Source organism: Podarcis muralis, chromosome 15 (genome assembly GCF_964188315.1).
Source record: "Podarcis muralis chromosome 15, rPodMur119.hap1.1, whole genome shotgun sequence".
In the NCBI taxonomy this organism is placed as follows: domain Eukaryota; kingdom Metazoa; phylum Chordata; class Lepidosauria; order Squamata; family Lacertidae; genus Podarcis; species Podarcis muralis.
This window is the reverse complement of record NC_135669.1, coordinates 30,597,844-30,609,583: the sequence shown is the minus strand read 5'-3', so window position 1 is coordinate 30,609,583 and position 11,740 is coordinate 30,597,844. Positions and strand designations below refer to the sequence as shown.

Below are 11,740 nucleotides of genomic sequence, written 5' to 3'. Positions count from 1 at the left end.
CACACACAAACAACTTAATCTACCTCGCAGGGTTGTTGTGGGGATCAAAAGAGGAGGAAGAAAACCATGCAAGCCACCTTGAGCTCCTTGGAGAAAAGGGTGGGGTAGAAATGCAATAAAATAAATAAATAAATTCACCTTCCACACATGACCCTGGGCGAAGATAATAAAAACAGCTTTAAAGCACAGTTAGAAAAACAGAAGAAGATGAGTTTTGAACCCATGACAGAGACTTATTCAGCCAACTGGGAAAGCCTGCATGGAGTTATAGCCATCAAAGCTCTACTCAGGGTAGACCCCTTCAATTATTTATTTAATCTGCAGGAATTTCTATATCACTCATCATATAGAATACCAAATGCAATGTATGTATATACACCTGAGAGTCTATACAATCCAGAAATAAACAAACCTGAGATAGTCATGTCCATTAGTTCAATTGGTCTACACTGAGCATGGCTATAACATTAGATACAGCTCTATTTGGGGGGGGGGGGGGGTTAGGTACCACTTTCAAAGATGTCCCTGATACCCAACCTAACAGAGGGGTGTGGACACTAAGAGCAGGATCCTGGAACAGGATCCTCTTCTCTTGTACAACCAATCTGTTCCAGGATCCTGCTCTCAGTGTCCACACAGACTACCTAAAAGATGGTACCCCAGGGGAGCACCTTTATGTATTCATTACCTTTATACCCCAACTTTCCTCCAAGGAGCTCAAGGTGGCGTGCATTGTTCTCCCAGCTCCATTTTATCCCCATGACAACCCTGCGCGGTAGGTTAGGCTGAGAGATTGTGACTGGCTCCTGGGCTGCTGTCAGAGCAAACTGGATTTTAATTTCTGGTTCTGGATGTGTTTTGATGTCTTTGCTTTTAGCAAGTTTGTTTTTATTGCTTCACATTTTATAATGATGCTTTTAAATGTTGGAAGCTGCCTTGAACCCCACTTGGGAGAACGGTAGACTATGAATACATTGAATTTCAACCACCACCACCAGGTTCTTAGCCATGTAGAGCTTTATCTGTTAAGGGGAGCCCTTTGGCTGCAGAATGGATGGTTGCCCGTGGCCCCACTTCCCCCTTGAGTCTGGCTGAGATTTCTCTCCTTTGCAGAGGGGCCCCAGAGCCCATCCTCTGGCACAAGTACATGATGGGTATGAAACCCTCCCTGTGAAGAAGGGGGTCGCAACTTCTCCCGAGACCAAACGGCAGATCCAGCAATTGGTGGGTTCCCCTTGCTATTACTTTCAATCTAGCTTCTAAGCAGTTGGCAAAGTATAAGAATCCTACTACTGCCACAAGAATGGTAAAAGTCAGTTGGGGGGAGTTTCTGGGAATGGGGAACAGTCAATGGGCAACAACTTTTGGGGTTTCAAATTTCCTTGGAACAATGATGCCCTGGCATGGAATACGTGGGGTGGTGATGGTGAATCTGGCCTGGCCAGTTTCCACACCTCATCTCCTTTCCTCCCCCCTTTTTCCGGTAGGAGTCTGAGCTCAGAAGAAAGCGGAAACAATGTGAAAACCTTGAACATGAAGTGAGGAAGAAGCACAAGAGATGTGCAGAGCTCGTGAGTAGCATCCCGCACCCAGAAGCACTGTCGGAGGTGCATCTCCACCCCTATGCTAACCTCCGAGGCCGAATTTTGAGAAGCAGATCGGCCAACAGCATACAAAGTGTTATGGATGATGGGAATTGTAGTCCAGTAGCATATGGAGACTTATGGATGAAGGGAGTTGTAGTACAACAACACACAGAGGGCCACACGTTTCCTATTCCTGCAATTAAAAAATGTGTTATGCCTGCTCCTGTCCCTTGGTCACCTCTACCTGTTCCTACAGATTCCCGGTTTCTCTGTCAAAGGAGGCAAATCTTCTTTTATTCCCCAGAAAAATCTGCTTTTTTTGTCCCTGTGCAGGAAATCCAATTGCAGGAGGTGCAAAGCAATAATGTCCGGCTGTGTGAGGAGAACACTCTGCTTCATGGGCAATTGGAGTGGACAGAAAAGGTAAGTAGTGATCTCTCCCTCCACCAATGCCTGATAACCATTGAGGGAATACAAGCGAGCTTGGGGGCAGCAACTGCTTCCAACCCCAAACTGGAAACTTTCAGTGCAACTGAAATGGAAATTGATTCACAGTAAGTTCAGGGCAGGCAGAAGAAAATAATTTTTCAGGCAGGGGCTTCAAGCAGGGGCTTGAAGTTGGGACAGCAGAATAATGGGGTCATAGAACTGTAGAGTTAGAAGGGACATCAAGGACCATCTAGTCCGACCTCATGCAATCCAGGATGCATGTGCTTTGCCGCTGAGCAACCTTCCTTCTCTCCCTGGGCAGGTTGAATCTGAAAATGCTGACTTGAGGTTGCAGGTGGCTGTGGTGACCGAGGAACGGGATTCTGCTCTCCAGAAAACCCAGGAGCTCCAGAACAGGCTGGAGAGTCTCGGGCAGGCGCTGAAGGTTGGTCAGATCCAGGGTTGTGATTGGAAAGGGGCATCTCTTTGAGTAGCTCTCTGCCCTGAGCATCCTTGTTAGGAAGCTGGGATAACAGAGGAGGCAGATTTGGGAAACGGGCTCCTGGTTCCCAGTTCAAAAATTGGTAGGGTGTGTGTGTATGTAGACGCCAGCTCCTTATTCTGGCTGGCTGTGCTCCGGTGTTGAAAAAGGGAGCTGGAATCAGGAATGGGGAAGTGGCTTCTGTTTCAGGGATTTGTAGCAGGAAAGTGGAATGCCCTTTTATGGACAGTCTGAGTAAAGCCCTATACAGCTTAGGCCCAGGCTATTTGAAGGACCACATTATCCCTTACAAACCTGTCTGGGCTCTGCGATCTGCAGGGGAGGGCCTTCTCTAATCCCACCACCTTCACAGGCATACTTAGTAGGAACATGGGAGAGGACCTTCTTGCTGCTTCCAATCTTTCAAACTCCACCCTAGAGAAGCCAGACTGTGTCCCTCCTTGCTGTCCTTCTGCTGGCAGGCGAAGACCACTTTATTCCAACAGCCCCTTGGGAACTGACTGGTGTGGTTTTTTTAACAGCGCTGTGCAGTTTTTATCATCTGTATTCAAATAGATGTTTTAAATATTGACCTATATTGGCTAACTAATTAGTTGGAGAAGCAAAGGAACCAGGTTTGCCCCTTTGTTCTCAGGGGATACATCCAAGGGGACCTCAAATCCCAGAGAAAAGTGTGAGAGGAGGAGCAGGAAGTTGTAAACAGGATGCAGCCCAAAATGTATCAGTCCAGACATCAAAGAAATAGAAGTCAGCGTAGAGATAAACATACAGGGAACCCTGGAGGTCTCTTACTCCCTGTCTTAATCCCATGCAGACCTTCTAAGCAAACAGAAACTGCACTGTAAGTGAAACCACATTTTTTAAAAAAAATATACTTTCCCCCCTCCATGGGCCAAAAGATGTTTCTCTTTTGTCTGGATGGCATGGGCTGCATTTCAATTGTCAGAAGCTGCTATACCCCCCTTCTTGAGAAGAGGGTCCCCATAGCCTGGAAGGAAAACCCTGAGGTCCTTGGAGGGGTCATCATCACTCAGCTCTGCTCTCATTCACTTCTGGTTTCCCCAGCACATGAGAGATGTTGCGGAACGAAGGCAGCAGCTGGAACAGGAGCATGAGAGGGCCCTGCAGGCCTTGCAGAAGAAACAGGAGGAAGTCAGGCAACTGCAGCAGGTGAGAGATCCACCAGGGAGACCGCTTGCATCCTTCCCTTCTTGGTTAGTGCACCCTTGAGAGAGCTTTTCCATGTGCTAGTAACCTCTTGATTAAAGCAGGGGTGGCTAAACTGTGGTCTTCTACTTCCATAATTCCCTGGTGGTTGGTCGTGCAGGCTGACAGGTGTGTTAGGCACCCAAGACCTCAAGAAATAGGATTGGTGACCCCTTAACCTCTTTTTTCTTCTTCTCTTGCCTTCAGGCCCAGGCTGAAGCAAGGAAGGAGCACGAGGGAGCAGTCCAGCTCTTGGAGGTAAAGCGGGGAGAAAATCAAGGAATGCCAGACAGAGTGAAGGCATGCATTTCAAGCGCACGTCTTGCCCTCTAAAAGAACCCTGGGAACTTTAGTTTGCAAAGGGTGCTGGGAATTGAAACTTTGTGGGATGATAAGCCACGGTTCCCAGGATTCTTCAGGGGGAACCTGTGGGCTTGAAATGGACTAGGTGTCAGCAGCCGGGAAAAGAATCAATTGTGTGGTTTTGTTTATTACAGCGATTTTTCAGCAGAGCTGATGTGTTGCAGGATTTTGTAGAACCATAGAATTGTAGGGTTGGAAGGAATTATAGAGTTGGAAAAGCAGTTCCTGGGAAACATCAGTAAGGGAGAGTTTCTGTTGAACTTGGGTTCTGCTTTCAGGCTTCCTATTGGGGCATCTGGTTGGCCAATGTGAGGACGTGCATGTTATGGAGAAAGTGGAGGAGAAAGTCCCCCGCCCCATCTCATAAGAGTAGAACGGTGGGCATACAATGAAGGAGGCAGTGATGGCCACCAACTTGGATGGCTTTAAAAGAGGACCAGACAGATTCATGGGGGAGGAGAAACTTCTCAGTGGCTGCTAGTCATGATGGCTCTGCTCTGGCTCCATGGTTGAAGGTGGCAATGCTTCTGAATACCAGCTACTGGAAATCTCAGGAGGGGAGAAGGCTCTTGCCTGCAGGCCCTGCTTGAGGGCTTCCTCAAAGAGGAATCTGGTTAGCCACTGTGAGAGCAGGATGCTGGACTTGATTGCCCATGGGCTTCATCGGGCAGGCTCTTCCGATGGTCTTATGGAACTCCCTCCTACTGGAGGCAGTGATGCCTACCAACTTGGATGGCTTTAAAAGAGGATCAGATAAATTTATGGAGGAAGGGAAGGCTATTGATGTCTACTAGCAACGAGGGCTATGCTCCTGAATACCAGTTGCTGGAAACCACAGGAGGGGAGAGAGCTCTTGTGCTTGGGTCCTGTTTGCAGGTATCCCACAGGCATCTGGTCAGTCAATGTGAGAACAGGATGCTGGGCTAGATGGGCCCCCTGTGGCCTGATACAGTAAGTTCTTATTAAGTTCTTAACAGGATGCTGGCCTAGATGGGCCTTTGGCCTGATCCAGCTGCAGGACCCTTATGTTTATTCTCACACCTGTTTCCTAGCCATTTCTCTGAAATCTAGATTCTGCATCAGGATTATTGTTTCAGGAAGATGCCTGGGTGCAGTTAATCACTTTTCCTCTGCTCATTTCCTTCTTCTTTCCTGACAGAATTCCTTGGATTGCATGCAGGTACTGCTGATCTCACCATGTTTAGGAAAATGACCTTCACAACCAAACCTCGACTGCTTCCCAGAAGGAGTTTGGAATGGAGAAATACCAGATTTCAACCAATTTTGGACTGGGGTGGGGGGAGAGCCAGAGAAGAACAGAAGGGAATTCAGGGTTTATTGGTCTCTCCATTCCAAATGAGCAGCTGTGCTCATCCTGCAAAACAAGAGCAAGCTTTCAGGCCCCAAAAGGCTGTTTCTCAAGTTAAACAGCCAGAGGTTATATAGTTATAGAATTGTAGAGAGTCATCAAGTCCAACTCCCTGCAATGCAAGAACCACTGCTAAATATACACACGAGCCCTTGGTGACACAGCAATAAATGTGTGTGTTGGGGAGAGAGAAGGAATTTTGCCTTCTAAGGAAATTGGCTGGTGGTTTTGGAGGCCCCCCCCCCTGCAATTATGATGACATGCAAATTGGCTCACTTACTGAAGTGCCCTACATTGCTCGCTGATGCAGTCTTCCCTTGGCCAGGCACCTCTTACTGGGAATGTCTTGCTTGCTCTTGCTCTTTGTGGCACAAAGGGATAGCAGTGTCATACATTTGCTGTGCTGGCTAATAGTTAGAAGTGTGCTGTGGATGTTGTTATGTGTGTGAGGATCTGGGCACGTGATGACACCAGTCTGCTTTCCCCTCTGGTGGTTCATTTGGTTGTAGCTGCACCAGTCCTAACAGAGCCATCTCTACCCTTAGGCAGGTCGAAGCAGCTGCCACAGGCTGGAGATGCTGAGGTTGGGGGGCGGTCAGGTGCTGGAAGGCAGACATCATGCCTAAATGGCTGCTCTCACTCAACAGCCTTGTTTTGCTGGGGGGGGGGAGCGATGTCTCAGTGGGGCATCCAGTTTGAGCGGCAGTCTACCAGATTCCATTGGAGTCACCTTGGACTGATCCATCAAGTTCCTTCTGACATTCTTCTGGAATCAAAGGATCATAGAGTTGTAGAGTTGGAAGGTGCCCATTAGGTCATTTGTCCAATGCAGGAATCACAGCCAAGTTATCCCTCTTCCTTAACTTTCCCCCACCCCAGGCCCGCGTGAGAGAGCTGGAAGAACAGTGCCATAGCCACACGGAGCAGTTTAATTTCCTCTCTCAAGAGCTCAAGCAGTTTCGCCTCCAAACTGAGAAAATCAGTCTTCCGCCTTCCTCCCAGGTGACGTCCGAAGTCACCTTCACCACTTGCCAGACTTCTCTGCAGCTCCTGGAGGGACTCAAGGAGAAAGGTGACTATGGAGAACGAGGAAGCCCTCTCTTTGCTTTCATTTGTGCCATTAGAATAATCCAGGTGCCATGGTGTTCCCAGATTCAGTAACTGTAGAGTATGATTTGCTTCTTTAGAATATGAGAGCCAGTGTGGTGTAGTGGTTCAGAGTGGTAGACTTGTAATCTGGGGAACCGGGTTCGCTTCCCCGCTCCTCCACATGCAGCTGCTGGGTGACCTTGGGCCAGTCACACTTCTTTGAAGTCTCTCAGCCTCATTCACCTCACAGAGTGTTGTTTGTTGTGGGGGAGGAAGGGAAAGGAGAATGTTAGCCGCTTTGAGACTCCTTCGGGTAGTGATAAAGCGGGATATCAAATCCAAACTCTTCTTCTTCTTCCTCTTCTTCTTCTTCTTCGGTGGTGGCTGAGAATGCAGTACGAAACATGCAATGTAACAATCCAATTAGAACAACGCAGTAATTAAAACAGGGGACTGGGGGTAAATCTGGGTCAAACCTGTTGCCTGAGGTGGGCTTTGAAGTGCACCATTGTGGAGCCTCTTAGCTGTCATTCAAGCCCCCCAGTTCCAGACTGTTCCATTGTTCCTGCACCCACCACTTTGCTTGGCGTCTCTGCCTGGCATAATGTATATACTGTTCGGTTTCAGATCCAGAAACTGCCACCATCTCTCCCCGGTGCAGCCAGAAAGCTCAAGATGGAGGGCTGGAAGGAACCTCCCGCCTTGCCGAGCCTGTGGTGCCCGCTGTGGTCAGAAGCCCAGGTGCAAATACCCCTCCGCTTGCCTCGAAGAAAATGGTCAGGAAACTGGAGTCCCAGTCCAGCTCCTCAAGATCCGAGTCCATGCAGAACAGCCCCAAATCCTGCCCTACCCCTGAGGTTAGTCCTGGGCCAGGCTTCTTCTTCTTCTCTTTTCTTTTAAGCAGGCACCCAAAAGAGTACAGTGAAGGCTGATGTCAATAGGCGGGGAGTTCCAAGGTGTAGGTCCTGCCATACTAGAAGTTCGAGTTCTTTCAAATGTGGAAACGGGTATTATGTGGCACCCATAACAGGGCTTCAAACGGAGACCAAAACTGGTGACTGGGTTCAGATGGACTAGCTCCTTTACTCTGTCCTTCCCACAGCAGAGGTGTCCTTATTTCACTGTCTTCTGTCGATTTCATTAGGTGGACACAGCCAGTGAAATGGAAGAGCTGGATATCGACACGATCTCACTAATCCCAGAACCAGAGAACCAGGGTCCAGTGAAGCTCCGAGTCTTCTTAGCTCGTTACAGGTAGGGTCTCCATGTTGGTGGGAATGAGGAGGCTTGGGATCTGAATTCGCTTCTCTCACATTCTTAAGGTCGCCGAGGTCTGCCACAACTTAAGGCAGGGTGGAGCTATTCCAAACAGCTGTGTGGCTTTTGCCTCATAAGAAAACAGCATACCTTCCAACACAACAAAGGCAAAAACTATGAAGCCATCTTCTTGCAAGAGGACAGCGACCATTTTGGTCGCTGTGATCTCATGCAGTTTCATGCTGTGATTCCCGCCCCCCCCTGAAATAAGCACTTTGTTGGGGCATGGAGCCCCAAAACGCATGCTTTGCAGTGCCACACGAGATTGTGGCTCAGGGAGAAGTGTGTTTTGGGGGGAGCATCATGGCGTGAAATTGCATGAGATCACAGTGCCCAAAATGGCCGCTGTCCTCTCGTGAGAAAAAACGGGATGTCTGGGACACTGGTGGTGTATGACATAAGAAAAGCCCTCACAGTGGCCAAGCAGATGCATTTAATTGGAACATAAGAAGAGCCTGCTGGGTGAAGCCAATGGCCCATCATGCTCCCACAGTGGTACGAGCACGACAGCAACTCTTCCCACTTGTGGCTCCCAGTAACTAGCACTCAGAGTCATAATATATGTGGTTCATAGCTATTGGTAACCTCAAGACTTGATTCCTGCAATGCAGTCTGTGTGGGGCTGCCTTTGGGGCCTGGTCTGGAAGCTCCAGCTGCTACAAAATGCTGTGGCTAGACTGTTGATAGGGTTAGACTATCACCAGTGTACAGCAATGAGACTTCAGAGCTTGTGCTGGCTGCCTATACATCCAGTGTCTTGCTGACTTCCAAGACAGCACTGTCAGCTGCTTAGTGTCACTCTTTACTTTTCCGTGTAAAAACAATTCCTCTTGTTCCCATTTCAGCTACAATCCATTTGCCGGCCCCAACGAGAACCCCGAAGCAGAACTCCCGCTGACGGCCGGTGAGTACATTTACGTCTACGGAGAAATGGATGAAGATGGCTTCTTTGAAGGTACGACATCATCATCTTATGAAGATTATTCGTAACGTTCTTGCTTATTGAAATAATTATTGGTGGGGAGTCCAAGAATTCTGGGGAGCAAGCAGTGCCAGCCCAAAGAACAGAAGATTATCGCATCATTACCACCAGCAGCATCCTCATTTCCATAGTTAAAACCATGCTGTTCGGCATATTGCTAATTACTGCGGTGTTTTCTTTTTTCAAATACGCAGAAGTATTTGTTAAACCTCAACAATATTTTGCTGTGCTCACGTTCCATCTCTGTGCTGCTGCTGCTGCACAATACATTTTCCTGTCCTTTTTTCTGGTATCTTCTCTCCCTCTCTTATTTCTTTCTCTTTTCCCCTTCTGTACATTTTTTCTTATGATTTTAAAACTCCAATAACTATTATATGGGGGACGGGGACACAGTGCTGGAGACACAGCATCAAGAGTTTTACAGAGTGTGAAAAATATAACGATGGCATGCATATATATAACAACGCATCGAAGCACACACAACAAAATTAAGCATCATTTCTACCCTGTCACCTCTTGACCTTCACTTCCAGGGGAGCTGATGGATGGGCGGAGAGGTCTGGTCCCCTCCAACTTCGTAGAGCGAGTTTCAGACGAGGACCTTGTGACGTTCCTGCCTCAGGAACTCCACGATCTCTCCCAGAGCTCCCCTCTGGAAAGGAGCTCCCTCAGCACCAGCCTCAGCAGCGCGGAAAGGAGCGACTGCTCCACCGAGGAGCTCAGCGCCAGCACAGCACCCTCCAGGCTGGAAGAGGACGAGGGAGCCAGACCCACGGTAGGGCCCCCTCCCTTCAACATTAATGGATTTATTTGTTGCGTGCAGAAATGTGTAGGCCCCAATGAAACAGGCAAGCGAGAGGAGGAAAGAAAAATAAAAGCAATACAGGGAAATGAAATAAGAACAGCAAACCAGTATACCAATCATGCTTCACTGAGGTGGTATTTAAATTATTATTATAATCAGTGCTGTTTTTCTAGAAAAAATAGGTGCCGGAGCTCATCATGAACTTCTCCCATGTTCTCTTAGAATGGTGCTGGAGCTGAGCTCCGAAAAAAAGCCCCGATTATAATATTTATTTATATCCCATCTTTCTCCCCAGTCGGGGACTCAGGTGGCTTACGATACGATAATCTTTATTGTCGTTGTCCCATATAGAACAACGAAATTGAAAAAGTCTACATCAGACATTCAAAACCAACAAGCCTGCTATCCCAGCTATCACAGCCTGGTTAACCCCCTAAAAACTCTGATACCCCATAATTAAATACAATATACTCCCACAGAGACTACCTTACACTGCGTTTAAAAAGCAAAATCGCATTTGAATAGAAACTGTTTCTCAGGCGGCTAGTCCTAGTCTTAATAACCCTGTACCTTCTTCCAGAACACAGATAAAACAGAGCAAAAACATAGAAGAGGCAATAATTAAAATGCAATTAAACAGGAATAGAATTAAAGTGATATCTGTGTGATATTTATATGTGGTGGAGGGGTCAAAAGAGAAGAGCGCCCAGGAAGGGTTTGGGAAGCAAGTTTTGTCGAGTCACATTTGAGATCAAAGAAAACATTCAGGGCCAAAATGGGTTTAACCACTTTGCACTCCCACCACATGTGCAGGAACGAGCCTCACTAGTAGTGCCTTACCCCAGGAAGGTGACCCTCATCAAGCAGTTTGGCAGCAGCCTCTTGGTGGGCTGGGAGCCCCCCCTGCCCACCCCCGGCTCCTCGGAGATCCAGAGCTACAACCTCTACGTGGATTCCGAGCTGCGGCAAACCGTGAAGGCCGGATCGCAGACGAAGGCTGTCGTCGAGAGGCTGGACTTGAAAACGAGAACCTACCGCCTCTCCGTGCAAAGCGTCTCGGAGGCCGGGAGCTCTGACCGGCTGCGGTGCACTTTCCTGGCCGGGGGCGGGTTTGCCGTGGCCCCCACCCAGCTCAGGGTGCGGAGCGTAGCGGCCACCTCAGCGCAGATCTCTTGGGTGCCCAGCAACAGCAACTTCCCACACACCGTGTACCTTAACGGGGAGGAGCACGAGGCCGCCAAGGCGGGAGTCTACTGGTACACCTTCCGGAACTTGAACCCCAGCACTTCCTACGTGGCCACGGTAGAAGTCCAGCCGCAGCAGCAGGCGCTCGGGGAACCGGCCCCGGAGAAGCGGGATCAGCCGCTTTCCGCAGAGATCCAGTTCACAACGGCATCAGCAGGTGAGTCTCAGTCGAGAAAAAGCGTCTTCGCGCGGCGCAGCACATAGATAAAGAATGGAACTCCCTGCTGCAGGAGGCAGTGATGGCTGCCAATTTGGATGGCTTTCAAAAAGGGTTAGACAAATTCATGGAGGAGAAGAAGGCTGTCGAAGGCTGCTAGATCTGATGCCTATACTTTGGAATTCCTTGCCTATTTATTATCAGGCAGGTGCCTTTCCTGTACAGTGGTACCTCGGGTTACATACGCTTCAGGTTACATACGCTTCAGGTTACAGACTCCGTTAACCCAGAAATAGTACCTCAGGTTTAGAACTTTGCTTCAGGATGAGAACAGAAATCGTGGCGCAGCGGCAGCAGGGGGCCCCATTAGCTAAAGTGGTACCTCAAGTTAAGAACAGTTTCAGGTTAAGAACAGACCCCCGGAACAAGGTACCACTGTCCTTTTTTTTTTTTTTGTGCTTGCTTGCTAAAAACATTTTTGTTTAGGCAAGCCTGTCCAGATATCTTGAATGCTGATTTGTTTTTAAATCTGTTTTTAGCTTCCTGCTGATTTTAAATTATTATTATTAAATTATTAATGTATTTACTTATTACAACATTTTTTATACTGCCTATCCACAAAGTCCTCTGGGACATTTTAAACAAAAAGTTGTGACTCACTAGAATACAAACCCTTTTAAAAATATATAA

General features: G+C 48.2%; 1 protein-coding gene across 5 annotated transcripts in view; it reads left to right on the top strand.

The window, feature by feature from the left end:
* The first annotated feature begins 1,115 nt into the window (after positions 1-1,115).
* Positions 1,116-11,740, top strand: part of TSPOAP1 (TSPO associated protein 1) — a 37,154-nt gene continuing 26,529 nt past the window's right edge. For 4 of the 5 annotated variants that reach the window (XM_077919378.1, XM_077919376.1, XM_077919374.1 and 1 more), the window contains exons 1-10: positions 2,342-2,460; positions 3,583-3,687; positions 3,931-3,981; positions 5,246-5,266; positions 6,335-6,527; positions 7,172-7,401; positions 7,689-7,798; positions 8,707-8,816; positions 9,377-9,618; positions 10,462-11,050. In XM_077919378.1, the coding sequence (XP_077775504.1) occupies positions 3,586-3,687; positions 3,931-3,981; positions 5,246-5,266; positions 6,335-6,527; positions 7,172-7,401; positions 7,689-7,798; positions 8,707-8,816; positions 9,377-9,618; positions 10,462-11,050 (1,648 nt within the window). In that variant the 5' untranslated portion in view covers positions 2,342-2,460; positions 3,583-3,585. Of the gene's footprint in view, positions 1,225-1,487; positions 1,572-1,919; positions 2,010-2,337; positions 2,461-3,582; positions 3,688-3,930; positions 3,982-5,245; positions 5,267-6,334; positions 6,528-7,171; positions 7,402-7,688; positions 7,799-8,706; positions 8,817-9,376; positions 9,619-10,461; positions 11,051-11,740 lie in introns of those variants that run through there. The other variant, XM_077919377.1, reaches the window with a different exon arrangement.